At 44.9% G+C, this 27,945-nt stretch overlaps 1 protein-coding gene across 1 annotated transcript; it reads right to left on the bottom strand.

Annotated features, from left to right (window-relative positions):
* On the bottom strand, positions 1–27,903 carry rarga (retinoic acid receptor gamma a). Its single transcript, XM_085343802.1, is given in 9 exon segments — positions 1–2,292; positions 2,295–2,606; positions 2,772–2,930; positions 3,104–3,308; positions 3,611–3,787; positions 4,119–4,282; positions 5,138–5,279; positions 5,488–5,636; positions 27,735–27,903. Coding segments are annotated over 9 exon segments (1,533 nt in total). The 3' UTR covers positions 1–2,236.
* Between the last annotated feature and the right edge of the window lie 42 nt (positions 27,904–27,945).

Here is a 27,945-nt window from a genome sequence, read left to right on the forward strand (position 1 = left end):
TTGAAAAAAAAAAAACAATAACATAACACATAACATAATCTCAAAGTTTTGCCTGCATTACCGTCACTATCACCGTGACGGCGTAGCAGAGAGAGAAAGGATGAGGTCACACAAGAGTTTCTGTGTGACAGCACCATGCCAAGGACATCCACCCATGATTGAAAACTTTCTAAAGCATTCACACTCACGTGCACACGCACGCACACACACACACACACACACACAATGAGGAGACCTGCCCATATTTAGAGGATGGGACCTCTCGCTGCTACAGAAACTATGTTCGTATTGCTTCAAAGAGGGAGAGAAAAACCTCTGTACTGTATATCAGCCGTGCTTTCCAAGCTGATCGCCCACTGTGACATTTTGGCAATAAAGAAATGATACATGAGAACACATAATCCTCCACTGTTCTTCTTCTTCAAAAAAAGTGAGAATATACACAAGAAGACAAGATGATATAATGGCTTTTTGGGATGAGGGGGCAGTTTCCTGCATGGATACCAGTGTGAACGCAGGTGGGACGGTGATTGTGATGAGGATGGCGATGATGGTGGTCCCTCCTCGCTCTGTGGAGAGTCAGACTGGTATCCATGCTGTTTTTCAGACTTGTCATCTTCTATTTACACAAAGTGGGGCTGAGAATCGCATAGTCAAGAATGCACGCATAAATATTGCCTGTTTCTAGCATGCTGGGAAGCAGCTAGGGTTTGGTCCTTACTGAAAAGCCCTGAGTCTGATTCCAAAATGTCTTCCATAAAGATTCCTGCTTTGCATATGCCTTTAATGGTTGTGTTGATGCATATGATACTAGTATGTTTGGGTGTTTTTATCTGTGTTGAATGAGTGTGCTAATCTACTGATATCATCAGGGAGAGCTCTAAGATCCGTCATATTTAATATGTTGATGTTACCATCAGTTTTGACATGCTAACTGGGACATATGCTCACAGACAGCTGCTCTATACTTAATGGAAGAGATGTGCCTTGCTTAAACAGATGATCACAAAAGTGCTACATATATACGGTCAAGTCTGAATCTCCGATCCCGGCACTTTGTGCCAGGTTGGCACATCTGCTACCACTCAGCATAGAGCGAAAGGAGTGTGTATGTTTGTTCTGCGCTTTTGTGGATACACTGTCCAAGATAATTAGAGTGTGTTTTTAGTGCACATGTGAGTGAGCATTCTGCCATGAGGACCGCTGGATTGTATCTGGAGTCCCTGCCAGTAGTTAAACTCATGCTCCACAGATGACTGTTCCTAACTTTGGCACAAAGATACTTCCTGCACTGACAGCACATGCTGGCCGCAACAACAGCATAAAAGAATAATGCCAATTACCTGATAACAGAAACTGGTTAAGTCACTGCAACAAAAAAGAAAGTCCTGGGTTGATTATCATCCACAGGGAGCCAAAGTGCTCCAAGAAGCCCGAGCTAAGCATATGTAGCTGATAAGGAAGACCCAGCCAGTTCTGATTACCCTTCTTTCCCTCTGAATATCTTCTCAGGAAAGCTCTTCAAAGATAAAAACTTGTCTAAAGGATTCATATATAAAACCAGAATAACAAATAAAAAACAAAATATAATGGTATATAGATATGTAAGGACTTATTCATAAACTGAAAAAAGGAAAAAAAAGAATGAAAACAATATTTAAAAATAACAACAAAAGAGTTGCATACTCAATTTGGCTTTGCCCTGTACTCTTGCTCTAAATGTGCTTGTTGTAATCAATCAAAGTCAACTGCTTAGTTCTGGTGTCTAGTTTGGAGGCTCCCCTGTTTAGATATAAACAACAATAGTAAGGGGGGGGGGGGAGAAAACAACAAACATTTAGCTTTCTCAAAGAGGTTATGTTCTTTTTGTCACGTTAACTTCTCTCTTGGCCGTGCCAGGAGTTCATCTGGTTTACCGTCATCTCTCCCTTGACTTCTCATTTTTTCTGCATTTCACTTGTCATGGACCGTGTGGCCTGAGTTAGAAATGTTTATACGCTTAAGGCTCTGCTGTGCTCAGTGGAGGAGGACACAGTGATGTGCAGTCAGGAGAGAGAGAGGGAGAAGGGAAGGCCAGCATTTTCTTGAGGTGGAAGAGTGAATGAGGTTGTGCTATATATGTGTATGTTTACTTATATGCTTGTATGCGTGTGTGTGTGTGTGTGTGTGTGTGTGTGTGTGTGTGTGTGTGTGTGTATGTGTGTGTGTGTGTGTGTGTGTGTGTGAAATGCTCTTTTCACTGCGCCCTCCGAGCAAGGCCTTTCCTCAACCCATCTATGGAAGTTAAAACACCCAGGGCTCCCCGTCACTGTCCGAGCCCCTGTCTCGATCTTCATCTCCCACATCGTCGTCGTCGTCTTCGTCCTCCTCTTCCGGTGATGGCTCGCTGCCGTTTTCGGTGGCCCAGCTGTCGTCCTCATCCTCAGCCTCCTGCTTTAGAACCAGGGCTGGAGGCGCGGGTGGTGGTGGGGGCGGTGGTGGAGGCGGCGGGCTCTCATTGCTCTCTGTTTGGTCGTCGAAGGCCTCCGGATTCTCGAGCATTTCCCTGATCAAAGGAGGCATCGGCCCTGGGATCTCCATCTTCAGAGTGATAGCTCTCTCTGCACCTGAAAATAGAAAGCAAGGCTCAAAATACATGGACACATCATAAAGAATAAAAGGAAGAGTGAAGCTGAACTAGTAGAGTGTCCTGTAAAAGATGTATTCTTCTGGCAAGGACCTTGGGAAAGTGTACAGAGTTCAATCTTAGAAAGCACTCTCTCCATTCTTACCCTTCGTACTGATGCCCCTGAGGTCAGTGATCTTCATCAGCATGCGTGGGAACATGTGGGGTTTGTTGGGGCGGCGACGACGGGCATAGATCTTCAAAGCCTCAAGCAGAGGCTCCTGTAGCTTATCCACTTTCTGGGGCTCTTCTAAATCCATGCGGTCTAGTGAAAAAAGCAGCAAACACATGTTCTCATTCTCTCTTTTTTTTTTAAATAAATGGCACAGTTTTAAATAATCTCTTACATACAAAAATCAATTATGTTTAACTTTTATTTTGTTAAAGTCCTTTCCACTTTATAACAGACCAATCAAGAGTAGGTGCATGCTGCAGTACCTCCACAGATGAGGCAGATGGCGCTGAGGAGACCGGTTTCTGTATCATCCATCTCCAGGGGTAGAAGTTGGCCTGCAAAGGCAAAAACCAGGTCTGTAAGCGGCCCAAAGCCCGCATTGTGCATCTGAGTCCGGTTCAGAGTCAGGCCATCTGAGAACGTCATAGTGTCCTGTTCTGGAGTGTAGCGTGTGCAGATTCTCAGCATCTGAAAAGCAAAACAAGGTGTAAAACTTTTTGAACGTTAAAAAATGTAAATAAAATGTAAAGTAGTGTAATATGACTTCTTACAACACTAAAAATATCTGCAGTAGCTAAAAATGGTAGCCAACTACTCCAGTCTGGTTGTGTATATATGATAGATTTTGCATTATCTGGCCAAACTTGAATGCACTGCCACTTCTTACCACCGGGTGGAAGCATACCCATATTTCAGCATAAGCTTTGACAGAATCATTTATTTACAAAAAGTGAGTGAAGAGGGCAGAAGGGAAAACAAAAGCTCCTCACCAGTATGTCCAGGCAGGCGGACTTAAGCAGAGTGATTTGGTCAGCGATGGTGAGGCTGGTGAAACCCGGCAGCCGCTTGGCAAATTCTACTATCTTGATGATGCATTTGGTGGAAAGCTCACTAAACTTGTCCCATAGCCCTAGATCGAGCTGGACTCGATGGTCCGAGCTGGAGTTCTGAACAAACAAAAACACCCACAGTTCAGCATGTCATACAAGAGGAGGTGTGCAACCACGTTTGTATCAAAGGCAAGATTCACCGAGCCTCACATTTACATTTTACATCAGTCAACTGTGGGGAAAGAATTCCATTTACATGTTGCATCAATCATTCCGAGGCCACACAGATGGCTTAATGGGGAACTGCATTAGTTAAGCCACCACTATGTTGGGAAAGTTACTGCGAATTTTCATAAGCATGCAATCTGGGAGCATTCACTGCTGACGTAGCTGAGAGACAGTTTCCAAATGCAGCAGTGAAAGATAGGGGTTTATGTGCACGACTTACGGTGGTGTATTTGCCCAGTTGGCAAAGTGATGGGAAAGTTTCTTGGTGAGCTTTGCTGACTTTATTGACTAGTTCCTCTAGCTCTCCACTTAGCTCATAGCTCTCCGGAAGAACAACCTCCTCCTTCACATCTTTCTTCTTCTTGTTTCTGTCATTGCGCACCGCTATGTAAAGGGGAGAAAACAAAATTAGTTCCACATACAATGTTAAAGCTCATACAGAAAGTTAATTTAATCTATCTGTAATGACATTTGAAAACAAACTCAGCATTCATGCTCAGTGTCTTTCACTGCTGCCAAGGAGATGTTACACGCTAGTGGAAACCAGAAGCTTTCTGCTCTTAACAGCATTAACATATTTCCTTGAGGCCCGGCACGGACACTGGCTATCTCCTTCTTATCACCCGCTGGCTTCCTTGTCCATCTCTCTATCCACTTGACCGGTGCACATAAGCCAGTACGCTCTCTCCCTCTCTCTGCCTCTTCTCCCACCTCCTCCTCCTCCTCCCATACTTTCCTTCCTCTCAGGATATCCAGTAATAGCAGAGGCACAATGTGATCCCGGTCTTAACACACATCCCACACAAACATTACACCCACATACATGTCCTCCGGGCTTCATGAAGGGCAAGAAACTGCCACTTACACGCAGCTGGCTACACAAAAGGTTGAAATAAAAAGGCCCCCCCCCAACAAGCTGGTGTTTCTGATTGCGCAAATGGCGTGAATCCTGTTCTCAATACGTTGGTCAAAACTCCCAAATCTTGTTTTCTCCCGTGTTGTCTTTATGAATGAAAGCAGTGTCTGTGTGCTGGCCAGAGGGGCGAGGTTTTGTGGTGAAACAGGAAGTCAGATTCATTTTGTAAAGGGATTAGTCATATGATTGGTACAGTGCCCAGCCTCACCCTGATCACCACCCCTGGTGGGCTCATCATCTGCTTCTGTCTTTGCTGCCTAGTTTCTCAGTCTCTATGTGCAAGTGAGAGAGTGACCCTGTTTTCCAAACAGAGGGGGACTCACCTTCCTTGGACATGCCGACCTCGAAGCACTTCTGCAGCCTGCAGTACTGACAACGGTTGCGTGTGACCTTGTTGATCTGACAGTTTTTGTCTCGGTGGCAAGTGTACACCATGTTCTTCTGGATACTGCGACGGAAGAAACCCTGGAACATCAGGAAGCAAGACACAAAAGGGAAGAGGGCAAGGGAGAATGTGCAATACAGTTATCATTATAAAGGCTGTGACATATCGCTGTATCTCTTTCAGCCTGCCCTTTGTCCATCCCTCTTTTATCATGTGAATGCAAAATAGAGAATCGAAATTTTTTTCTATTTCAGAAAACCCAGTGTTCAAAAGATTGGTTCTTCTCACCTTGCAGCCTTCACATGAGCTGACCCCGTAGTGGTACCCGGAGGACTTGTCCTGGCACACAAAGCAGGGCTTGTAGACTCGAGGTGGGGGAGGTGGAGACGGAGAACTGGGTACCATCTCCTCTGAGCTGTTGCTCTGGGTCTCCACCGCTGTGAACATGGAAAGAAAAGACAGTGGAGCACATGATCAGTTACTAATCATTATCGTACAACTATTACTAACTCTGCAAAGGCCACATGTGGAGTTGTGAATACATGTAGCAGATGTGGATAGATAACCACACTAAGAAATGACACGGCAGATATGACTGAGGTTCCACCAACAGACACTGATTAACAGTCATGCTCGCTTGGTAAACATTTTGCCTGGACGTGGAGTGAGACACATTTAAGTCTCAAAAGATAAATAACATATGAACTATCAAGTGTTCCCATTTCCTGGTACCAATTATCACTAAGGAGCCAAACTCAGGGGCCCTTTGGGGATATCGCATAGAACATATTGTCATATTGTCTTCGCATATAACTCTTGTCTATGTAAAGACAATAAATAAGAGAAGAAGGGCTCTTTGACAGCTGTGAGAAAACTGCTTTTTACATCACTAAGATGTAACTGACAGTGTCTGACAGGTTCTTTGATAAGGGCAGGTAACAGAGCGAGCTAATGAGTTGAGAAAAGTCAAGAGTCAAAGCTGGCTTTTCCTCATTCCACACATTGACAACATCTCATGTGAACATCTTGCACGCACAGCACAGGCACATGACAAATGCACGGACATGCAAAGCTGGTGCAGAGCCCTGATTCTATGTCTCAAAAACTGAGGCACAGCTGTGACATCAGTGCTTACTCGAGTCACATACTTGATATGGTACATTACACTTCATTATATTCCAAAGTGGACCCCATATAGGCTCTTTTGGAAGGTTCAAGTGTGCAGGGTATGGATTCCATACTCCCCCTGAGAAATATAAGATGCTAACCACACATGCCACAAAACCACAAACACACACTTGCACACAAACAGTTTCACCCTTGGTCACCCTCTAACTTCAACCCCCTACTCTGCATCCCACCACCATCCCCTGACACACAAACCCTATTTTTCTCTTGTTTCCTGGCCCTAAATTCCTCAGTGCAGCCCTGCCAGGTTTTAACAGAGGACTAGGCTCGTAAGTTGGCTTATAAAGGCAGTCCCATGGCTGGACTGGAGGCCCCAGCCCGGCTGGCCTGCACTTTATTGGGACTCAGTCACCTTGGGCAGCTATTCACACCACCAGCTGTAGCTCACAGCCCGTAAAAAGAGAGCAAGAGAGAAAAAAAGCCAATCATAAAATAAAAAACAGGCAGGCTCTAAAATTCTAACTTTTACTGCCCCCACCTCTCCCCAGCACCTTCAATGGAAAGCACAGAGGACTTGCCTAAACTTAACCTACAACCCCCCCCACCCCCCCACCCAACTTACTCCCCCCTCTCACACCCAAAGCAGAATCAAAAACCACCAGCATGGCTTTTTTTACTAGAGAGAGGAGACTTCAAAAAGGAGAGAAAAAAAGAGGGCGTAAAAAGAGGAATTTGATATAAAACAGAGAAAGGGGAAGGGGAGGGGGGGGAGAGGGGGAGGACAAAGTTGCTCTTGAGGGCAAGTCTTGTTCAAGACCAAGTTGACGATTACTACTACTTCTGCTGTAGCTGCTCTGACTGGCCTGCAACTACCTCATTAATGATAGTAACAGAAATACATCAGACATTTTTTATTTGTTGCCTGCTGCCTAAACATCTGTTTTTCATATGCGACTCTTCAGAAATCCGCAGTCCTCCTTTGAAAACCTCATTTTGCTCAAGTCAAAGATGTTTTCCATTAGTTTTTAGACCAATCCCAAAGCCAAATGCACAAATCAATCTAAAATCCAAAGTTTACGCCCCCTGAATGTTTCTACAGCAAGTCTCATATCTCCTTGGCCAGAATGTAACAAAACGGCAGGGTCAGTGGGAGAACAGAAACCCTCTGAACGCACCATGAACCACTGTTTATGCAATAATAACAGCAGCAAATGAGGCTCCAAACCGAGCGCTGACAACCCCTTAGAAAAGGACAAACCATATGTGGCGTCAAGTAACGAACACTGACTGACACCGTCTAAATGGATAAAGAAAGCGGGCCAAACACAGAAAGTCCATCTTGGAGAAAACCCGGGCAGCGGTGACAGACAAAATACATCAGGCTCTGTCAACACGTTGAACCTGGTTCCTGCCAGAGAACATGACTCCTGAATCCACCTCCAAGACTTTGCCTCATTCAGCCTACTCCATTCAAATCCCCTGTACCACTTACCCCAGGGCGCCACAGTCAGAGGGCCCATTCAGAAAGCTACCCTGAGCCCCTTTTCTCAGTCTCTTCAACTCAGCTCATCACTGTTTAGAAAACAAAGCCCAGTGAAATGAGAGGCCCTCCTTATCAGCGCTTTGAGGCTTGGGGCACCATTTGCATGACAATCCGCTGTCTAAGGCCTGTGAGCTGATGACAGACAGATGAGAAGAGGAGTGGGGTAGGTGGTATGGGTGCTGCTGTTGGGGGAGGAGAAGAAGAAAAAGAAAGGCAAGAAGAAGGTATAGCTAAGTTATCAACAGTCACTGTTAGCTTCCTGCTAAGTATCAGTTTATTCTCGGATCCCGTGTTGCATTGCTGTGCACAAGTGGTCCCCCTGCCACTGAGCAAGTTGGTCCCATAAACACACTCAGTGGCTACAAACTACAAACACACAGCAACATTACACTAAAATACTTGAGCGTGATGGGATGAGCATTGCAGCATTCAGCACAGCCTCATTAAATGTGAAATATAACTGCACAAGACAGAAATAGCTGTGTAGCTGAAGGTGAATTCAACTAGGTCAATTACAGTGAATTCTAGGTCAAGTTAACCGAGCCAAGCAAACTCCCTTTAGTATCAAGAGATCCAACAGAAGAGAAAAGAAAGCCAGAACAAGGAGAAACACTAAAGAAATAATCAGAAGACTTCCTGGCAACACTGAGGCTGCCTGCTGTTCACTCAGCTGGAAAAAAGGAGTGTTTCTAATGTATGTGAGCAAACGCATGACTATGCAGCTCCTGTTTTGTGTTGCAACACACTCCTCTTAACTGAGCAGCATATGACATTCTGGCACTGTAACAAGTATTCTTTCACAATAGGCTTGCAGATTTTGAGTACGTGACCTGTTGGAGTGATTGAATCTTCAGTGCGACACTGCTCCAAAAGTTCCAGCCTTGGCATGTGAGAGCAAACGCTTAGACGTATTCTTTCTGGGCCCAGTGCACTCACAGTGCAATACATCTGTAGGATACGTGTAGGTGTTTATTTTTGTGCTTGTCCAGCATTCACGTGCAACTCCAGCCAGCGGCTCTGCTCTGTCTCTGTAGTGTATATTTCACTTGCAAATGCCCGGACTGTTTGTAACAGTGCACCACTGAATTCCAGTCCCCATTAAAACACCCCCTCCTCTATGTGTGCGACTCACTCTGTTGATGTTTTCCCTGTTAGTGCTAAACTGCATGCACGGGCATGCGTGGCCTTTGTCTCCACCTCTATTTTCACTAAAGATCCTGTAAAGTTGTACCTCTTGTCGAGACTTTGAGGCAGAGGGGGAGAGAGGGGCACACAGTAGGGTTCAATGTGAAAAGAGGGTTGGGGACTGGGCAGAGAGTAGTGGCAGAAGGACAGCAGATTGGGAGAGGATGGTGAACAGTGGGCTGGGAGAATTGCTGGCACACTAGGTGGGGCTTTCAAGGGTGCCTTTGGCCCTCTACACCATGGCAGAGGCTACAGCACCATAGGGTACGACTGACCGACCATCAGCACACGAATAGGTTTCTGTAAAGAAATGGGTTTCATGAAAGAGGAAAAGAAAGTAGTACCACACCCTTGTCAGTGGTGCCAGCACATAATACTCTCCTTCTCTGTTTTGTTTTGCCCATGTCTTCCTGCTATCACTCTTGAGGCTTCTGCTACAAGGTCCCACACAACAGACCTGCTTCCTTCCTCTTTTCAGTACCAGCGTTTCCGGAGGATCTTCGTCACTGGCTTTTGTAGCCACTTCTCAGTATCCCTTACTGCTACACCTCCATACATGTGCTCTCATTTCCCATTGCTATTCTGTTTCACCTATATATAACCCATATATATATATATACACAAGCACTCAAAATGGCACCGGCCTATAACCGAGAGAAACAAAGAAGTGGAGGAACAAAACCACTGAGAAAAATGGGAGGAATTCCTGACTGTGTTGACAGGGGAGGGGGGACTTTCATTAAAGGTGATGAGCAGTAGCAACGCCTTTCAACAGCTGTCAGAAAGCTCATCACCTGGTCTCCCACAGACTGACACACTAACACGCCTGTAAAGAGGCATCACTATATAGGAAAAGAAGACGGCCAATCAGGAGATGGCTCGGGTTTGAGATTTGAAAATAGATATTAAGAAACACATTCCTGAAGGGAATTAAACCCATTCTCTGGGAACCAGAAGAAAGCAATGAGACAAACATCGATAAACATTTGTGACGCATGCATGCGATCTGACGCCAGACCAGCATGTTGAGTAAAAACATTTTCCCATTTGCTCATGGCTTCTGTCAGTACTAATGACAAAACTGTGGACTTTTGAAGAATGACACAATGTGACATGGCACACAAGCTGCTGCCAAGGCACATTTTAATCTTTTTCTTTTTTACCCCTTTTTCCTTTAAAAATGAAAAAAGCAGGAAAGGCAGCAGGTGGGACAAGAATGTATCCCCGGGGCATGTTTTAAAAAGTGGAATTACCCTTGGAGTCTGGTGGCGTTCTCAAAACACCTGGTCTTCTTTACAGCACCTCATAAAGGGCCTTTTGATATTTTCTTGATGGAGTCAGCAAGCAAACATTTGGCAGCGTGCACCCCCCTTTTCCTGCACCACACAGCCCTGTCAACAAACACACAAGCTGCTTTCAAACAGCCAAACTCGTCTGCTGAGCCGCCTGCCCCCAATGAACCCAGCAAATAAAATTTCCTTCAAATGTCCTTGTACCAAACCAGTGCAAGACGGTATTAAGGAAAGGAAAAAATGAAGAAAATATAACGTCAATAAAAATATTTCAGACAGTCAGTGGCCTTTTATGACCAGCGCTGGAAAAACCAGACAGTCAAGTGCAGATCTGTGGAAAAAATGCACCTCCTCATCCCTGCCGTGAGCTCCAGCTGACTCTTCATCTGCCCACCACAGAGGAGCACAGCTCACCTCCAGTGACTGAGGAGTGAACCCAAACCTGGCAACCCAGCACAGTGCTGGGCCACTGATCATGTCAAGAAGACAGGACAGTTCACAGGCAGGCAAGGGAGCAGACAGAGAGCAGAAACAGGCGCGCAGGCGAGGTGAAGAGAGAGGAGAAAGCAGTCATCGAGGGAAACCCTGAGTCTTTGATCCTCGGGTTGTTTCTCGTCCTCCCAGACTTCCTCTCACCATCTGTAGCCCTGGCTCTCACCTGCCTGTCTTTGGCAAGGCCACTAGCGCTCGTTCAATTGCTATTGCTTCCTCCCCACAACAATAGAAACCTACAAAAGTAGAAGTAGCCCAGCCGTGGCTGCAGCCTTGCTCTGTCAGAGGAAGTGAGTGGAAAGGCGGATAATGTAAACAACAACAGTAGTATTCACTCCGGCACATTGGGGAAGCACCACACACCAAAGCATGCAAACGCAAACCTCCTATTGGAAGGAACAACACGCCCACGACTAGCAGCACACAGTTCATTTCCACTCAACATGTAAATGTCCACGCCAAAGAGTTTGCACACACTACACAAAGCGGTTTCTCTTGCCTTTTCACTTGGCGTTACATAGGATGCAGATCACTGTTAAAAAAAAAATGTTAAAAATCATGCACCCAGCTTTTTAACTGATTTCTGTTGTGAGTTTACTCTGCCAAATACACATTATCGCAGCATTTTCCTCTATACAGTCACTTGGAAGAAGTTAAGAAGGAAGAACTCAGAGAGACTAAGATCAAAACTGGCAGAGCAGTGACAAAATGACTGTGGCTTCCTGACTTCTGAGTGAGCAATCCATGCATAAGTAGTAACTCTTGAAGAATCAGCAGTCCCCTTCAACTGGCATAAAACCACAGATCCTGTAAGGTATTAAAGCCACTCTGAGAAACTTCTGCTTTGAGTATCTCAGTGAAGCAATGATGCATATCAGAGTTTTTCACTTTTGCTTGGCAGCAAACCGCCAACAGGTTGCCCAACTCCGTTTGGGTGGAGGCACTCAGATGACTGATGTGACAGCCAGATTTTGAGCCACACAGTGATTCATTTCCTTCCATTACGGTCTCTAGAGGTGTCACAAAACAAAGTTCCACATAAGACTAATACATGAAGTATTAAAGGTACATTTTGACAATTACCACTGAATGAACACATCACTGGGAACGTAAGCAATACCCAGCCAGTCAGTTCCCTTAACAGCAGCTAACCTGAGTCGATCGAGCATTCCTAAACAGGCGATAAATCATCCCAAACAGCCCCTAATTCATTTGCTGGATTGTTTCCTGTCAAACTGGCTGTCCGTCTGTCTGTTTGGTTTTGTCTCTAGTGTTTTATGGCAAATGGGAGATGTTCTTACCGTGAGGCAGAAGTTTATAAATCCAGGCGTGATAACAGGCTACTGCAAGTACCCATTCACTCACAGGTCAAGCTATGGTGGAGACATGGACATATTATCTGCTCCTGTGTAGCCACTGAAGAGCATGTGCTGCTTTTTTGTGCTTAAGAGTGTCTCTCACGTGTCTAGGTGAGAATGCACTTCTTGTGTCAGATTTAGAGCAAAACGTTGACTCTAGGGGCCCAGAGAAACAGTAAGTGTGTTAACATTACTTTAGTAACCTGGTAGTAGTTCTTTTTCTGGAGTAACCTGATTTTGAATGAAACCTTATTTTGCAGACTCTAGTTTACACTTAAATGGATTAACAGGATTAACAGGGATATTACAAGTGTGCGTGCCAAAGAGGGAACGGGGAACAGGAAACGCAGCACTGGAAAGGCAATACAGTGGGATGAAAGAAAAGATGAATGCTGAAACTGTTCTTTTATCCAAAGTATAAATATCCTAAATCTGCCTAAAAACAAAGCTACAATGAATAAGTCAGAGCAGCTAACAGGCAGATTATTCCTAATACTGAGAGACAAGAGGAGAAACTGTATAGTGTGACGGTATTAGTTAAAAAACACAACAGAGCAGAGAAATCTGATTACTGACCAGCTGTATGTAAAGTTCTGACAATGTGAACACATTCTCCTGTTTCCTGGTTTAACCTGATTTCTTCCAATAACCTGGTTTCATGTGCACTCGTAAACGCACACGCACTCAAACAGACATCTGTTAATTTCTCCACTGGCATTCATCTTCTTTCTGTAAAAAGTCCCAAACTGTCAGCTAGGCTCACAATTACAGGCATGCCAGCTTACACGCACACACACCTGTTCCTCCTTACAGCAAAATACACCCACAAGGAACACAAACAATACAAGCTAATGCAAGTGTACACAAATGAACTCATGCACCATTTCCAGAAGGATGGTCATGTCAGTTGCACATATGCGCACTGGCAGAATTTGACTAATGTCAAAGGGAAAAACAACACCAATTTGCCTCCCTCCCTCCCCTCGGTCCTCCCCTCCTTCCACCCACTCCAGGCCAAGTCCTCATCCATCTCTCTCCACCCCTGAGCCCAGATAATAGCTGTACTACACCAGCCGCTCACCACTCCCTGCCAAACGCTGTCGGCTGCGTAAACACAACCCATTCACACATACACAGGAGGAGGACAGTTGGACTCGTCTGGGTTTCTAGACCCGACTTGGCTATACGAGGGCTCCACTTCTTCTAACGCCGAGCCCGTAGCAACACTCGAGCCAAGCCGTCAGTCAATAACACGCTGGTAACAGAACTGCTCGTTCCACAGCCAGCTCACACACAGCTCTCAGCTTACATGCACACTCTTCTATGCTATAAACAAACATGCTTGTGCAGTGGTACATCACATGCTCACCAGTGAAATAAACTCTTTCAGGTGCATGCACTAATACAGCACACACACGCACGTAAGTATGCATAGTTTGCCAAATGCCCACGCCTTTGTGCAACGGAAAATGTGCCTGGCAGGCAAAGAGCTGTTCTCAGTAAACAGCTACAATAGCAGCAGCCAGACACGGGTGTTAGGGTGGGCAGCCACAATACCTCTGGGACCAGCAAACTATTGTGAAAGAACTCACAAAAGTCCAGATTTTATACTGATCTGGAGCTCACGCAAACTGCTAGCCCAGTTGCCTCATAACAGTCACGTTTATCGTGCTGCGATCCACAAATCGTCAGCTCGTCACGAGTCCACGTAAAATTTCAGAGTACTCGCTCTTGTGAAATACTGTTTAAACACGACGGACAGGAAAACAAAAACAGCCCTTTCAAGGACTCACATTCGGTTGACGAGTTTTATTTACAGCGGTGCGACTGACGCTGCTGAGGGGCTATAAACTGCTGTTAGAGCGGAGCCAGATTCCAGCACAGGCCTGAGGAATCCAGCTTGGCACACTGTCCGTCTCTGCTTTTGACACAGCAGTCTGGGTGCCCAACAGCAGCCAAGTGGACACGTAAACTTGAACATACATTGATCAGAGGAGTCCGCATACAGGCACCACACACACAAGCATAGGTTAACACGCTCTGATTTATGCATAAGTCAAACCACGCACAGGAGGGGGCTCTGTGGAAAAAACTTGAAGCAACTGCTAGGATTGAATCTGTTTATTTATAGACAGCGCTGCCTATTAATGGGCTCAGCTATTACTGCAGGGCTGACAGAGATCTGTGAACAAGGTGGTGTGATACTGCAGCCCAGCAGGTCTGACACCAAAAATGGCTTCACCCTATTAAAATGATTTCCACAGCGTAATATAACATGTAACATAAACTGTTGTAAGGTTAGAATGAACCAACAGGCCTGCGATTTTATTTAATAACCATCTTGGCTCTGATGCTATGTATTATTTATTACAAAACAAGGACTACTGCAGCTGCTTGAGCTACTGTATTATATCACGCAGGACACTGTATTCCTCAACACATTAATAAATAATTTAGAGCCTATTACACTGTAGTGCAGGCCTGACAGTTTAGAGTGCACTTTAAATGAGGTACTTTTTATAATTAAAGCTTGCGATCAAAAACCAAAAACAGACTTTTCTTTGATGCCAGTTTTTTTCACATTTCTAGCTTAATGGGTTTTTTTGTTTAAAAAGTTAATTTAGTTGCAGCCTGCTTAACGTTTGTTCGCTCCTTCATATCAATTACAACTCATTGACCCTGGACTGGCTTATTCCTTTAAAGTTGAGCACATTGTTTTGACATTATCTTGAGAAAATCAGCGATATAAACACGTGACGTTAGTGACAATGATTAGAAGTGTAAGTACTCTCCCTCTTTCTCTCCAACACACAAACACACACATCACCCACTAACCAACATACCACCATCTATTTCCAGCCCTGCCCCCTCAGGCATTCTAATCTTTTAATTGAATCTTTTGTAATTATAATGAAATAACTGCAGACTTCTATCAGGGAGAAAATGATCGGGCCAGAATGTGCCAGCGGTCACAGGAAGCTCTTATTTCTCTACCGCTGCTGCCGAGATCTATACCCCCCATTTCAATTAGCCCCTCAATTCACATTTGAACAGCACATTAAGGGAAAACAAAGAAGCGTGTGCGCCCGTGTGTGTGTGTGTGTGTGTGTGTGTGAAGACACACATAGTGACAAATTGCTCAAGCAATCTGTTACTGTCATGTCCAGCTCTTATATATACCGTTTGTTAGACTTACAATCCAAAGTGTGCTCAAAAACATCGAGCTAAGAGTGTACTTTGGTGAGAAAAAACACTTTCCCTTCTTTTGACCCTGGAGAACTGCTAAACGTAATTGCCTCATTCTTCTAAGCAAATGAACATTGACAGAGAGGGGATTTGTCGGCATAGGCTGTCTCAAATGGCTTCCCTGGCAGTTGACTAATTCAGTTCTCATTGACGTACGACTAAATCAGTGTCCATTATCCTTATGTGTAGGCCAGCTCAGATGTAGTACCAGCTCTGTGGCATAAGGCACTTAAGAGCATTACACAAGCCAAGCTGGTTGAAAGAGTCTCCTTTTCAGCAAGCTGACGAGCTTACCACACATGCAGTAGATCTGACATTGGCCAGGCTGTAGCCTCTGCCTAACCTCTGACATTAAGGTCTCCCACTCCTGAACAAAAAAACAAGAAAACTGACCACACACTTTTAAGTCCTCTGATTGTCCCTGGCTAATGGCCAACAGCAGAGACACTTATCACCGCTGAAGATTTACTGCAAAGAGAGGAGGTTATACTCATTTTGTGAAAGATTTAGGGCAGACAAACATTTTCTCTGCACATTCTCCACACAGGTTATCAGAGAAAAACTGTTTTTGCATTTCTGCTAAACCTTGTTTTTTTTTTTATCCTCACATTGTAGAGAGCATTGCTAAAGAGTTGAATTCTTTTTACAAATGGAAAAAAAAAAACCTGTGTGACAACAGTATATTATTGTATTAATCCAGGGCCAGGTGACTTGCTTTACAAACACAGTGGCTATTTTGGTGTGCAGTGTGCGTGCTTGTGTGACTGTGGCATTAAGAGCCAGACAGGTCCCTCTGTTGTGCAGCTGGGCTGGCTTAATGAGATATCAGACTCAAACATCAATTCATCAGCTTCATTGATGAGGACAATGGGAGGCAACTGCTTCAGTAAAGAGGGGCATTATGGCTCCTTGTGCAGGGATAGGACAGCTTTGTTTACAAAGGTTATTGGGCACACTGGGTTTGAAACAGTACACCACACCAGCCACTTTGCTCTGCTCTGCTAACTTAGATCTCTCACCCTCAGGGCAGCGTCCCTGGACTTTTTTTTCCCCTTTCCTTTTTTTAACTTTGATTGTGTGGAACAAAGACCTGAAAGAAAAATATACTTCTGGAATCTGAGGCCTAATTTTTAAATGTGTGCATGTGTGTGAATGGGTTAAAAGGAAAGGACCATAGAGGCCTGATTGATTAAATAAACAAATCTCATCTTGTTATCATCAGGGCTCCCCTAGCTAAGCAGAGCAGGCTGGCGTGGCTGGAGTCCCCTCTGGCCTCAGCCTCCACTGACAGGGCATCTGTCTTCATTAAAGCTCAGCCAGTGTGCATGACGGCCACTGAAATGCTGGTGTCTTCACGATTAATGAAGACAGATGACTCTCCCCCCCCCCCCCCCCCAAGGAAGTAAAAAGGCACAAAAAAGAAGGGAGGACGAACAAACGGAAGAGCATGAAAAAAAATTGAAAACACTTTCAAGCAGCTCTGAAAAATCGAGAGCAAAGTTAAGCTGCTTATCTGATCGCTCCGGCTCCTCTTATATTCTTGATTGTTTTTCCACTGTCATATCTGGCTTGGCTCCCTCCACACTTCTCCCACCATACCATGCATACACACCCCACACCCCCACTCCTTTCCACTCTCACACACTCTCTCACAGCAGTAGCAGCCCCCTGGAAGTAGATGAAAATGGACCCCAGTTGTTGTTAGAGTCAGAGCCTTGTCTGAAGTCAGCGGCAGAAGAAGGGAGAGGGGGGGGGGGGGGGGGGGGGGGGGGGGGGGGAATGAAGTGGATAGATGCAACGAGCAAAAGAGAGAAGAGAACGTTGGCCAGAATATATCTCTGCTTTCTTGAGATTTGTATGTATTATTATTTATTCATACATTTATCTGCTAAATAATTAATCCGCTTACTAATTCATGGCTGTTTGGCTCTGGAGGAATATCATTATCCATCTAGTATCCAGCAGCATAAACAAACCTCTGACCTATGAAGACTGCAGCAGGCCCAGCAAAACTTATTATTAACTAACTGTATTATTAAAAACAGGCAACATTTGTCATTAACTTTTCATGTGAAATTCATCAGACACCTCACTTCTAGTGTTAAACTCATGCTGTGAATAGACAATAAACCAGATAGAGTACATCTGACACGTCACTGTCATCTCTTCCTGTCACTCACCAAAACCTTTTCCTTTTCTAGTATGCAGCACCTGGCAAGGTCAAACCCCAGGTGGCAAACATTGTTACTGAAACTTGACTCTGTGGGCTCAAACTCACAAACTCACCACACAGACGAATACACACAAGCACATTTTTTAAAAACCCAACACACAGTGCATATAATATCATAGCAGAGAATTTTTTTCAGATGGCTGAGCAGCTCAAACTGGCTGTGGGCTAGGAGAGGAGAGGAGAGGAGAGGAGAGGAGAGGAGAGGAGAGGAGGAGAGGAGAGGATTGTCTCTGTCTTTTCCTGTGTTGCTCTGTAGCCCCTGACAGCAGCCCCCTTGGCCGAGCCCTGAGGGGTAAACAAGCCAGCAATGAGAAAATGAAGGAAGGAGTGACCGAAAGAAAAGGAGAGTGAGAAGAGAGGGGGAAACATGATTGTGTCATAGAAGAATCCAAACAGGATGCCACTTACATTGAACACTGGCAGTGCTCGTCCAAGCAAAGGGGTCCAACCCGGCAAAAAAGGGGTTCGCTTTCCGCAGCATGCATGCACCACGGCTGGTGACATCATAGAGCTGACGGGGGCCCATTCCCAGAGCCTCCATACAGTCGAACATGGTACCCCCCACCCTCGGCAAAAATCAGTGAGAGCCCTCAGTCCTGTCTGTGTCCTACCCTGCTTCCACTGCTCACGTCACTCACTGAAGCAGTGACAAGAGCTCACAGCAGCAACAGCTATCTAGATTCACTACCTTCCTCTCCCTCCCTTCACTTATCTCGCGCTGTCACTCTCTCTCTGCTGTCTTTTCCTTCCAATGCTGGAGTTTTCCTTTTTCCCTCTCAGCTGGAATGCAGATATGGTTCCTGACTGGCTGAGCTGAGCGTGACTCTGACTCTCTCCTCTCCCCCCTGCCCCTGGGTGAGCTGCTCCCAGTCTGCTGTAACAGACCTAAATAACAGCCTCTCGCAGCTCTCGCTGAGCCCCAGACACGGCGGAGTGAACCAACTGCTTTGGCATGACGCTGCAAGAGGGGGTGGAGAGAAAGACAGAGAATGCCAGAGAGGGAGGGACAGAGAGAGAGGAACCCAGGAGGAGGGGAGGTGTAAGGGGCCGTCCAGCAGAGTCTGCACTGGAGTAAGAACTGATCTGGCTGGAGCACAAAACTTTATTCCCCATTCTTCTTGTGCTTTTTTTTGTTTGTTTGTTTGTTTTTTTGAACACACGATTTTTTGTTTTTCATATTTCAGCCCTAAATGCAAACAGTGCCCCCACCTACCCCAACCCCACCGTCTTCCATTCAGATCTGGTCCCTGTCTCTGGCTTTCTTTACATTGCACCTCCCCCAGTTCCCTGCAGTAAATAAGACCCCCTTTCCCCCTCCCTCCCTTCACTGAGCCCCCGTCTCTAATCATAACCATATTAAAGTCCAGCCACTGGCCCGGGCGTGTATGTGTGTGTCAAAAAGAGAGCCAGAGAGAGAAAGAGAAAGAACATTGTGCTGTGGCTGAACCCAGAAACCAGATGCCAGGGTAAATCCCTCCCTCTCCTCTGTCTGTTTGAGGGAACAGAGGATGGGCAGTTCTTTCTGTCGCTCCCTCTGGAAGTGCTTTAACAGTGATGAATGAGGGCTGCCTTGCTCAATCCCCGCAGTGCATTTACACAGACAAATATCTCCAATATACAAACACACCATGTGCTGGACACACTTCTCACAGGTTTACTTGACCTTGCTTGTGATTTATATCTCGACGTAGAAATAGCAAAAGACGTCCAAGGAAGCAGCGTCGATCAGGTTGTTCAAGCAATGATTTTAATGCAGTAAAAAAGCCTCGTGGCAGCTGAATATTTTAGTGGTTGTGGATTCACAGTTAAAACGTATACCCTACACATTTAACCTTCATTATAACAATGGTTTTTCTGTGCACTGATTAAAAAAAACAATTCAGCTTAAAAAATTGCAGTGCCCTGAGAGTGGCAGTGAATCAAAGGAAATCAATGGGCAGTGTGAGGTCAATGAAAAAGCCTGACACTGGTCCTAACTGTTGCTCAGCAGAGGGATGGACTCTGGCTGGGCTAAAGCAAACAGCGTGATACAATGGGAGATATATGATAATAGAATAGCTTCAGTCTGTGAGCTCCTCACATTCATCTCCCCCTGTCAAAGCAGTACAAGTGGTACAGCCCAGCAGGCAAAAAAGACACCATTTCCTGTCAATCTGTGCTGCTGGCTACGCTCTCCATAAACACACAGCGTCCTCCCTCCTCCCTCCTCCTCCTCTGTCTAACACTTCACTCTTTTTCCTGTCTCATGAAAGAAACCATGCTTTCACATTTCTGGCTATTTTGAATGATTTTCATTACTATGTTTATTGGTTTAAAAGCTATTCCTCCAATGGAGACTTCAGGTTTATTTTCTTAAGCTGGCACACACGCACACACACAGACACACACACACACACCTGTGAGTTGAGATTCACACACTCAATCTCGCAAACTGACGCACGTTTAATAGCTCTTTTTATTTCATCAAATAGTAAACAACATCAGTAGTTTTTATGTGCTTCTTCATACAGCTGTCAGGTCATACAGTGAAAGCTTTATGATGGCAAGAATACAACACGGGGACAACAAACTGGCATCTATCAGAGATGCCAACGCTTAGCTGAAGTTTGTTGTTAAAAAAAGGGGGGGGGGCACTTTTCTTCTCTCTAGCTTTCCACCCATTTTCACAATAATTCAAAAAATGTCTTGGTCTGGATACATTTCAGATTAAATCATCACAGCCTAGAGTCACATTTTTATGATCCACAAGCATTCTTCTCACACTCGTCTTTCGTCTCCTTCCTGTTTTCTTTTCCTCGCTGCTAGTTTCATACAGCATCCTGGAAACTAAGAACTGGCTAATCCCCCGGTGCTCAAATGTTCTATGTAACATCAGCGCGGTTTGCCAGGGCTGCTCTGTGGGCTGACAAGCTGCAAAAAAATCTATTTCAAATATCATGTGTTCACACTCTTTTGTTTTTAGAGATTTACGAACCCTATCCGGTTCCACTGGTTTTGACATTTCTTTTTACTGTGTTTGAGACTATAATTCAGACCACCAACTCCAGGTTCTCCAGTTATTGGCAAACTACACTGTGAGCTGTGAGCCTTCCAGGGCTTCAGAGGGTTTGCCGAGTGAGTTTAGACATCTAATCTACACATACTCCATACTGCTGCTGACCCAGGCTGGTCCCTGCCTCCCCTTCTCTCCCCTCCCTCCTTCCCTTCCTTCCCCAGCCAGAGAGGCTGAACTCTGGAAGAAACCCCCACTGGGCCACTAACTTTCCCCCAAACTTATCCTGCCCTCCCTTCTTCTCTCCCTCACTCACTGGCTCACAAGTCTCTCCATCTCTCTCCATAATACCCCCCCCCCCCCCCACCCCATTTCTCCAAATACTCTCCCCATTTCATCAAGTTCCCTATGGCCACTTTTTCCTGACTGCGTGATTTGTTTTAGTTGACAAAGTTTCTGCTTTTGTTTCAGGTTTTGGAAATGGTTCATTTTCAGTGGCTGCCAACTCACTGGCCACTCCATGTTGACGTCTGCTTTCAATCATGTTTCATTTAAGCGATTAGAACAAATCTGAGCACACGTTTAAAATGTTGAAATAGGTTTTGTTTTTTTAATTACGATTTTATGTGCGTGTCTCACGATTTTATCCAGTCAGCTGGATCTGGTCTGCTTACTGCTCCACGTGTGCTGGAACCCAGTCAGGCTTTACCACTGTCTGACACTCTGATGCCAATTACAGATAAGACGTATACAACACATTGTTGCCACTTCCTCTGTATACAGTCATTCAGGTTCTAGCCAAGCAGTCAACAACGCAATCGTGTGTGAGGTAATAAAGACAGAGGCCTTTGCACTAAACGCAACAGAGTCATTTTGAAAGGAATGTAAAGCTTTTCCATTTCTGATGTGGGCATGTGTGCAGCGTGCGGACATGCTGAAACAGATTGCTGGTGATGATAGAGACACTGAACACCAGCCCAGGAAGCCTTCCCACCACAGCCAGATTCAGGTTACGCAGAACACGCACACTTAAAAGTGCACACATCCCATTAAGGGTTGTTCAGTAAGCAGAGCAGAGCTTCTTTTTTAAACTAAAAAAGTAACATCAGGCAAAAAAGAAGAGCAATCCTTGTGTTGTTGTCCATTTCATCCATCAATTGCTCCACCAGTCAAAGATCTGACACATGCTAAGGTCTTACACTCGTGGCCATCTTTCTTTTTCACATTTTCTCCCTCCTTCTTTCTCTCGCTCTTTCTGCACTGTCATGATGTTCTGCTACCCATGTTTTCTTGTGAGAAAAAGTGAGATTCGGCCAAAAATGCAAACCCCCGTCTTGTTTTCATGGGCACGTCCTGGACCTGTGTGCCCTCCCACATCTTCAGAGAAGCCAGCCTTCCTCTCTCGCCATTGCGCAATTTTCATCCTGCACGTGCCCACAAAGACTGTCTGAAAACAGCACCCTCCCACTTTTGATAGTAGCATGTTTATCTTCATCTGTCATCATGTCAGAGCTGTAGTACACTTTGTGGTCCCTCTGTTATCGGCAACCTTTGCTGGCTTTTCAGATGCACACACACACATTTAAGTCCTGCAAAGTTGCAGAAAGTTTCCAGCACTTAGGGCAATCTGGCTCCCACTTGCAGTGTGGGATAATGAGAGGAAATCCAAGGTAAAGGCAGAGGAGAAAAGAGGGAACCGAGCGAGAGAACTCTGAAGTGCATAAGCCAGCGGGGTTTAGGTGGATATCATCATGGAGCAGCAGATATTCTACTTACTATCATTTTTTACGGTGTTGTTGCAGACCTATGCTCCACCAGGAGTCTACAGGAAAACTGATCGTTTTTTACACAAAAAAATCTGCACTACAGAATCAGGGCTAGCGTTAGTGAAAAAATAATAAGTGCAACTGATTGCCAAAAAGGAGTGGAGCACCTGTCATTTGAGGCCTGTGATCGCCTAGGGAGATAAAAGCAGGGATGTCACACAATGCAGAGTTGTTTATTACAGCCAATAGACTCCAGTCTCACTGACAGATGAAGGACAAAGCCAAACAGCGCTGCACATGCTGTCATCACACACAAGTATAGTCCAAAATGGTCCAGTGCTTGCATTGCTAATTTGCTATGAAGATCATGGTCACAGGAGCAGAGATGCCAGCGAGCAAACAGCTATATGAGAGCTTTTTTTGTTTAGGTGTTGACACTCACGGCATTTAGTACCAGAGTCAGAAAGAAGAAGAGCTAATAATGACTTAGTGTGATGATCAAGCACAAGAAAAATTATTTTTGTTATTATTAGTAGTAGTAGCAGAAATTTAACATTATTAGTTTTTCCTTTCCACTGTTGCAAAGTACTTACTCGTCATCTGATTGTTCCGATTTTCACTCTATTACTGTCGAGGTTTTACCAAACAATATAAAGTACATCTTTCACAATTCAGAAGCTGCAGCCAAACTAAGATTATTGTCTTTGGCAAATGAGTGTAGTTCAGTATATCCATCCACCTGCTCACTTTCAATGACCTAAATGATCTGGTATTTGTTTCTTGCATGGTTTTCATTTGGTGTTTGAAGAAACACAATTTATGGGAATTTGTCTGGATCCACTCAAAGGAAAGATCACGGCAAATGAATACAAACTTGAGTTTGTATCCACGAAGAAACATTTCAATGCCGATGAGAATGGATTCTTCCAGAGCGACAATGGTCAAGCAGAGGGGGTGGGAGTGGGGAGCCACAGAAAGGCTTCATGTGGATGAAAATGATGTGAATCATATGCTGTAGTCTTCAACCCAATATAACATCTAACTTGTGACCAAGCTGATAAAACACCACAATCAAATCATGTGTGTATGTTTAAGAGAGAATGTTTTTTTAGAAGAAAGGTTAGTCATCCTTCCTGTAGAATACAAGCAAAAGCATTATAGTGATATGTTGTGACCTAAGCTGTTGAGCCTTACTAATGAGGAAATTTTGTGTTGTGTTTTTCCCTTTAAACCGACACCCAACATAGCAAAAAATGTAATGTCAATTATTTATAGCTGTTCAAACAATGAGAAACACAGATGAGCGTTTGGTTTTCCTGTGTGTGTAGGGAAATATGTACCTACAAGGAAGTATTGGGTTGCGGGGCTGCAATCATCATTTTCATATCCATACATAGATCACTTCATCTTTTTCTCTGCCCCTTGCTTTCATCAGATATGTAGTATGCCCACATTAGCATACACATGTGCACAGAGGCAAATCCTACTAATCCTACTCTACACCACCAAGGCTAGGCTTAAACCCAGCACTTCAACCTTATGAAAATAAATGGAGATTCAATGTGCCGTTTGTGCTCTGCTTCACCTCCAGTGGAGAAAGCTTCACTCTGCTAGCTGACATCGTTCCCTTGTCCCTCGCCTCCATTTAAAGGTTTGCTTTGACGTTCCCTGCCGTACCACATTTCCCACCAAAATGGCTCCTTTACGCAACTCCCTTAGCTCCCTAAGCCAACATGACCTCCTTATGTTGTTTCTGTGTGTGTGTGTGTGTGTGTGTGTGTGTGTGTGTGTGTGTGTGTGTGTGTGTGTGTAAGTATGCAAAGAGTGTTTTTAATTATGTCACTCTGCGTGTTTTTTTTTTTTGTTTTTTTTGTTTTGCTGGAACATTTTGGCCTTTTTCACAATCTGCCGAACTAGATGTTTTGTGTTGAACTGCATATGTATGTGTGTGTGTGTGTGTGTGTGTGTGTGTGCAACCGCAGATCCATGCATATGTTCCACACTGCTTGTATGCTAATGCTGGTGCACGAGTCCATCATGTCTAACAGACACTTTAAATGAACTGCTATTGCCCTTCTCTCCACCAGAGGCACAAAAGAGCAAAGTGAGCCAGCTTTTACACAGGTTTCAACACGCTATTCATTCCATTCTATTATTACAGTGCTTTTGATTTCATCCCACTGTGATGCAGCTCACAGCTGGGCCTCTCATGGGTTTTCTGTATTCATCACTCAGCATAACCCTACAAATTATGGTATGAATGGAAAGTTTGAGCCCAGCAGAGGACTTTAGATTTTTCGGCCAGGCCATGTGGGCTGAAGGAAATGACCTACTAGCTTTTCAAAACATCCCCACGGCTGAGTCTGAGGCCAGCGCTCTGGCCCTGATTGGTGAAAGCTTAGCGAGGTGTTTCAGGGCTCAGTGACGATGTTATCACATAATAAGAGGCCTTAATGGGCTTCCAACTGTTTGTTTGAAAGGCTCCCGTAATGACAGGGATCAACTGATAACAGCCTCAGCAACACACTGCAGAGAGCCATCAGACCTTCTCACAGATGAACAAACGCCATTGCATGCTTATTCAGATATCAGCAGCTACAGTGGGAGTCTGCAGCACACCCAGGTTGAAGAGAGGCACTGAGGTTTTCTGGATCTTCCATTTATGCATTAAGCAAAAAGAAAAGCTTACTATGCGGACATGTGCAAACACAGTCGGCCCACCCCTTCCCATCCCTCTTCTGTCTCTTCCCACCTCCTTGCAAAACAGGTATTTCCAAAGAACTCTGGTGCCAAGACAGAGCACCGCCATGGGAGGTGCTCTGGCAGGTCAGCACAGTGTGCACATCTAAACAAAAGGTAGGTGTCACCCAGGGTACCTTTCTTACAACAATTACGCAAAAAACTCTGAAGTTGTGCAAGCATGAAGAGCTACTGACTGCACACACACACACAAAGATACACGGTGAAATTTCCACAGTGCTACTCCCTTTATGTGAAAGGTATTTTCTCAGTCTGGCGTACAGACAAGCCTGACAACAATGAGCAGGACTGTCAAGTCAACTCCTGAAGAAGTAGAAGGAGAAGAAAAAGAGGGCCTGGGGAATGTCCAAACCGAGGCCCTTTGTCTTCCCCACTAACATTTAAGAGAGCGGGGAATGAGACTGCTGTCAGCAAAATGACTTGTAACATTCCTTGTCAAGGGATACACCAATAGGATGTTTTAAAAGCAGATAAAAAAAAACAACAGAGAGTTTTCCACTGAGCTGCCAGCATTTAAACTGAACTAAGATGTATTTTTGTACAGTGAAACGCAGAATTAGTCCAGCAGGCAATTCTTTTAATATTCAACTGACAGGCATTTATTTGACATTCAAGCAATAGCTGCAGCTCGTAATGTAAACATAATGAAATAGTAAATTGTGACAGTAAACACCATTCAACCAGCACGGCTATGTTAATATAGAGACACTTAAAAAAACATGTCAGTCTCGACAAATTGAAGCTAACTGTCACTGTGATCCTGACTTGATCTTTGTCCCCAGCTTTTCTCACACTCTGACCCGAAGCTTAAACCAAATAACTGCAGTCCTTAACCCCTGCGAACGATACTACTGCCAGCGTGGATGTGTCAGTACAAGCAGTCATGTATGAAGCCCCAGTGCATGTGGTTGCCTGCGTCTGTTTGTGCTTTGATACTTGTTTTTGTTTTAAGTCATGCCAGCATAAAAACCATAAAGAATCCATCTGTCAGCGTGGTGGGATTTCATTCTGCGTCAGGGGTATGTTTCTAGTTTTTAGATGAAAGAACTGCTGTGTGTGTGTGTGTGTGTGTGTGTGTGTGTGTGTGTGTGTGTGTGTGTGTGTGTGTGTGTGTGTGTGTGGCTTCATGAGAGAGAACCAGACAGAGAGCAAAAGAAACTGAGAGGGAAGAGTGTCTCCGAGTGCATGTTTGCCTGTGTGTATATATATGTGTGTGTGTTTTTGCTGGGTGTGTTCTTGGATTCCACCACACCAGGACATTACCCCCAGGTGCTCGCTCTCTCTCTCTCTCTCTGGTTCTGTGAAAATACCTTGAGGATTAGGTGGGCAGTGGCAGTGAGAAGGAAGAGAGGGGGTGAGGTAGTGATTGACGGCTGAAAGGCTGGAGAGGTGCTCAGGCATGCTGCGGTGGTGGTGGGGGGAGTAGGGGGCTGCACACACAGGCAGGCTCCGCGCTCAGCTGTTGCCACCCACACCCATTATTACTCCTCCACTACCACACACCACCACCACCTGCCGCCCCTTTAACACTGCACCCAGATCAGATTTCAAATAACTTCTGCTTACCTTTACCTCATGGCTTAACCTCAACAAAAGTGCTCATTCTTTTCTCTCGCTCTCTCTTCTGGCATTATTATCATCCGTGAATTATACCGCAGTGGTTCCACACAAGGATCCTCCCTGACCTAGAATCCTGTTGCTGATTAGTGGTTTTGAGACAAGCAGGTGTTTTGAACAACGAGAAATGTACGTCGGCACCGTGCGTTTCATCTTGCTAGTTTTTGCACAACAGAAAAAGACTCTGGATTGCCAACAATCTCCTCTTTGTGCTCTGTTCTCTATACATCATCCCCGTCTCAGCGCTTCAGAATGTAACAGTGCCCCCTATGGTCAAGCATAGAAGTACACAGTTGACAGGGGAACGCTGCTGTGAATCAAGTCCAGTGTCTAGCTCACCTTTCATTTTAATTATACGATCAGTCACCGCTGTCCAAGTCAAATGTTTGAACTGCATTAGTACTCATTTTAACTATTTTGATGCTCAGTACTCATCACTTAATACATAATTCAATGTGTTTTGTCTATAATTACAGACTTGTGCATTATCTGCCTCACAAAAGCTCTGTGAGAGGTCCAGGCACGCACACGCGCACGGATACACGCACGCATCGTGAAGCCAGAGCCAGAGCTTGCGGTCATAACCACACCATCTACAAGCATAAAGCATATAAGGAAACCACAGGAGCAGAGTAATCATTGTACTGATGAAAGTAGACTTTTTCCTCATGGTCTCTTTGGGGGATTTTTTTCTACCACTGGTCCTATATCACAAACAGACGCTAAAGTTTTCCATTTCCACAAAATTACACATAATGTAGTGCAATTTAAATTAAGCCATATTTCCCCTTTTCCAGTAGATGGTGTTTAATGCGACCTGACTAAAAATAAAGTAATGGCCGTATGCATTCTTGGAACTGAGATGGAAAATGAGAGGAAAGGCAAGTCAAGCACAAACACACAGAGTAATGAAAATGACTTACAGAGAGCAGCCATCTCTTTGGGCAGGTCAGCCCCAAATCTCCCAAACAGGCTGCTGTTGGCCAGCAGGTCGAAGGGGGAGTGGCTTCTCATGGAGTTGAAGGGAAAGGGGTACACAGCAGGTGGGAAGCCGGTCATGTGACCCACCTGCTGTTCCCTGTTTGTAGCCATGGCGACGGATCACCCAGGGTCCACAGCAGGCGGCTGGCTGAA

Source organism: Diplotaxodon limnothrissa, linkage group LG20 (genome assembly GCF_057381915.1).
Source record: "Diplotaxodon limnothrissa isolate DT_005_m linkage group LG20, D_limnothrissa_male_GT1.1, whole genome shotgun sequence".
Classification (NCBI taxonomy): domain Eukaryota; kingdom Metazoa; phylum Chordata; class Actinopteri; order Cichliformes; family Cichlidae; genus Diplotaxodon; species Diplotaxodon limnothrissa.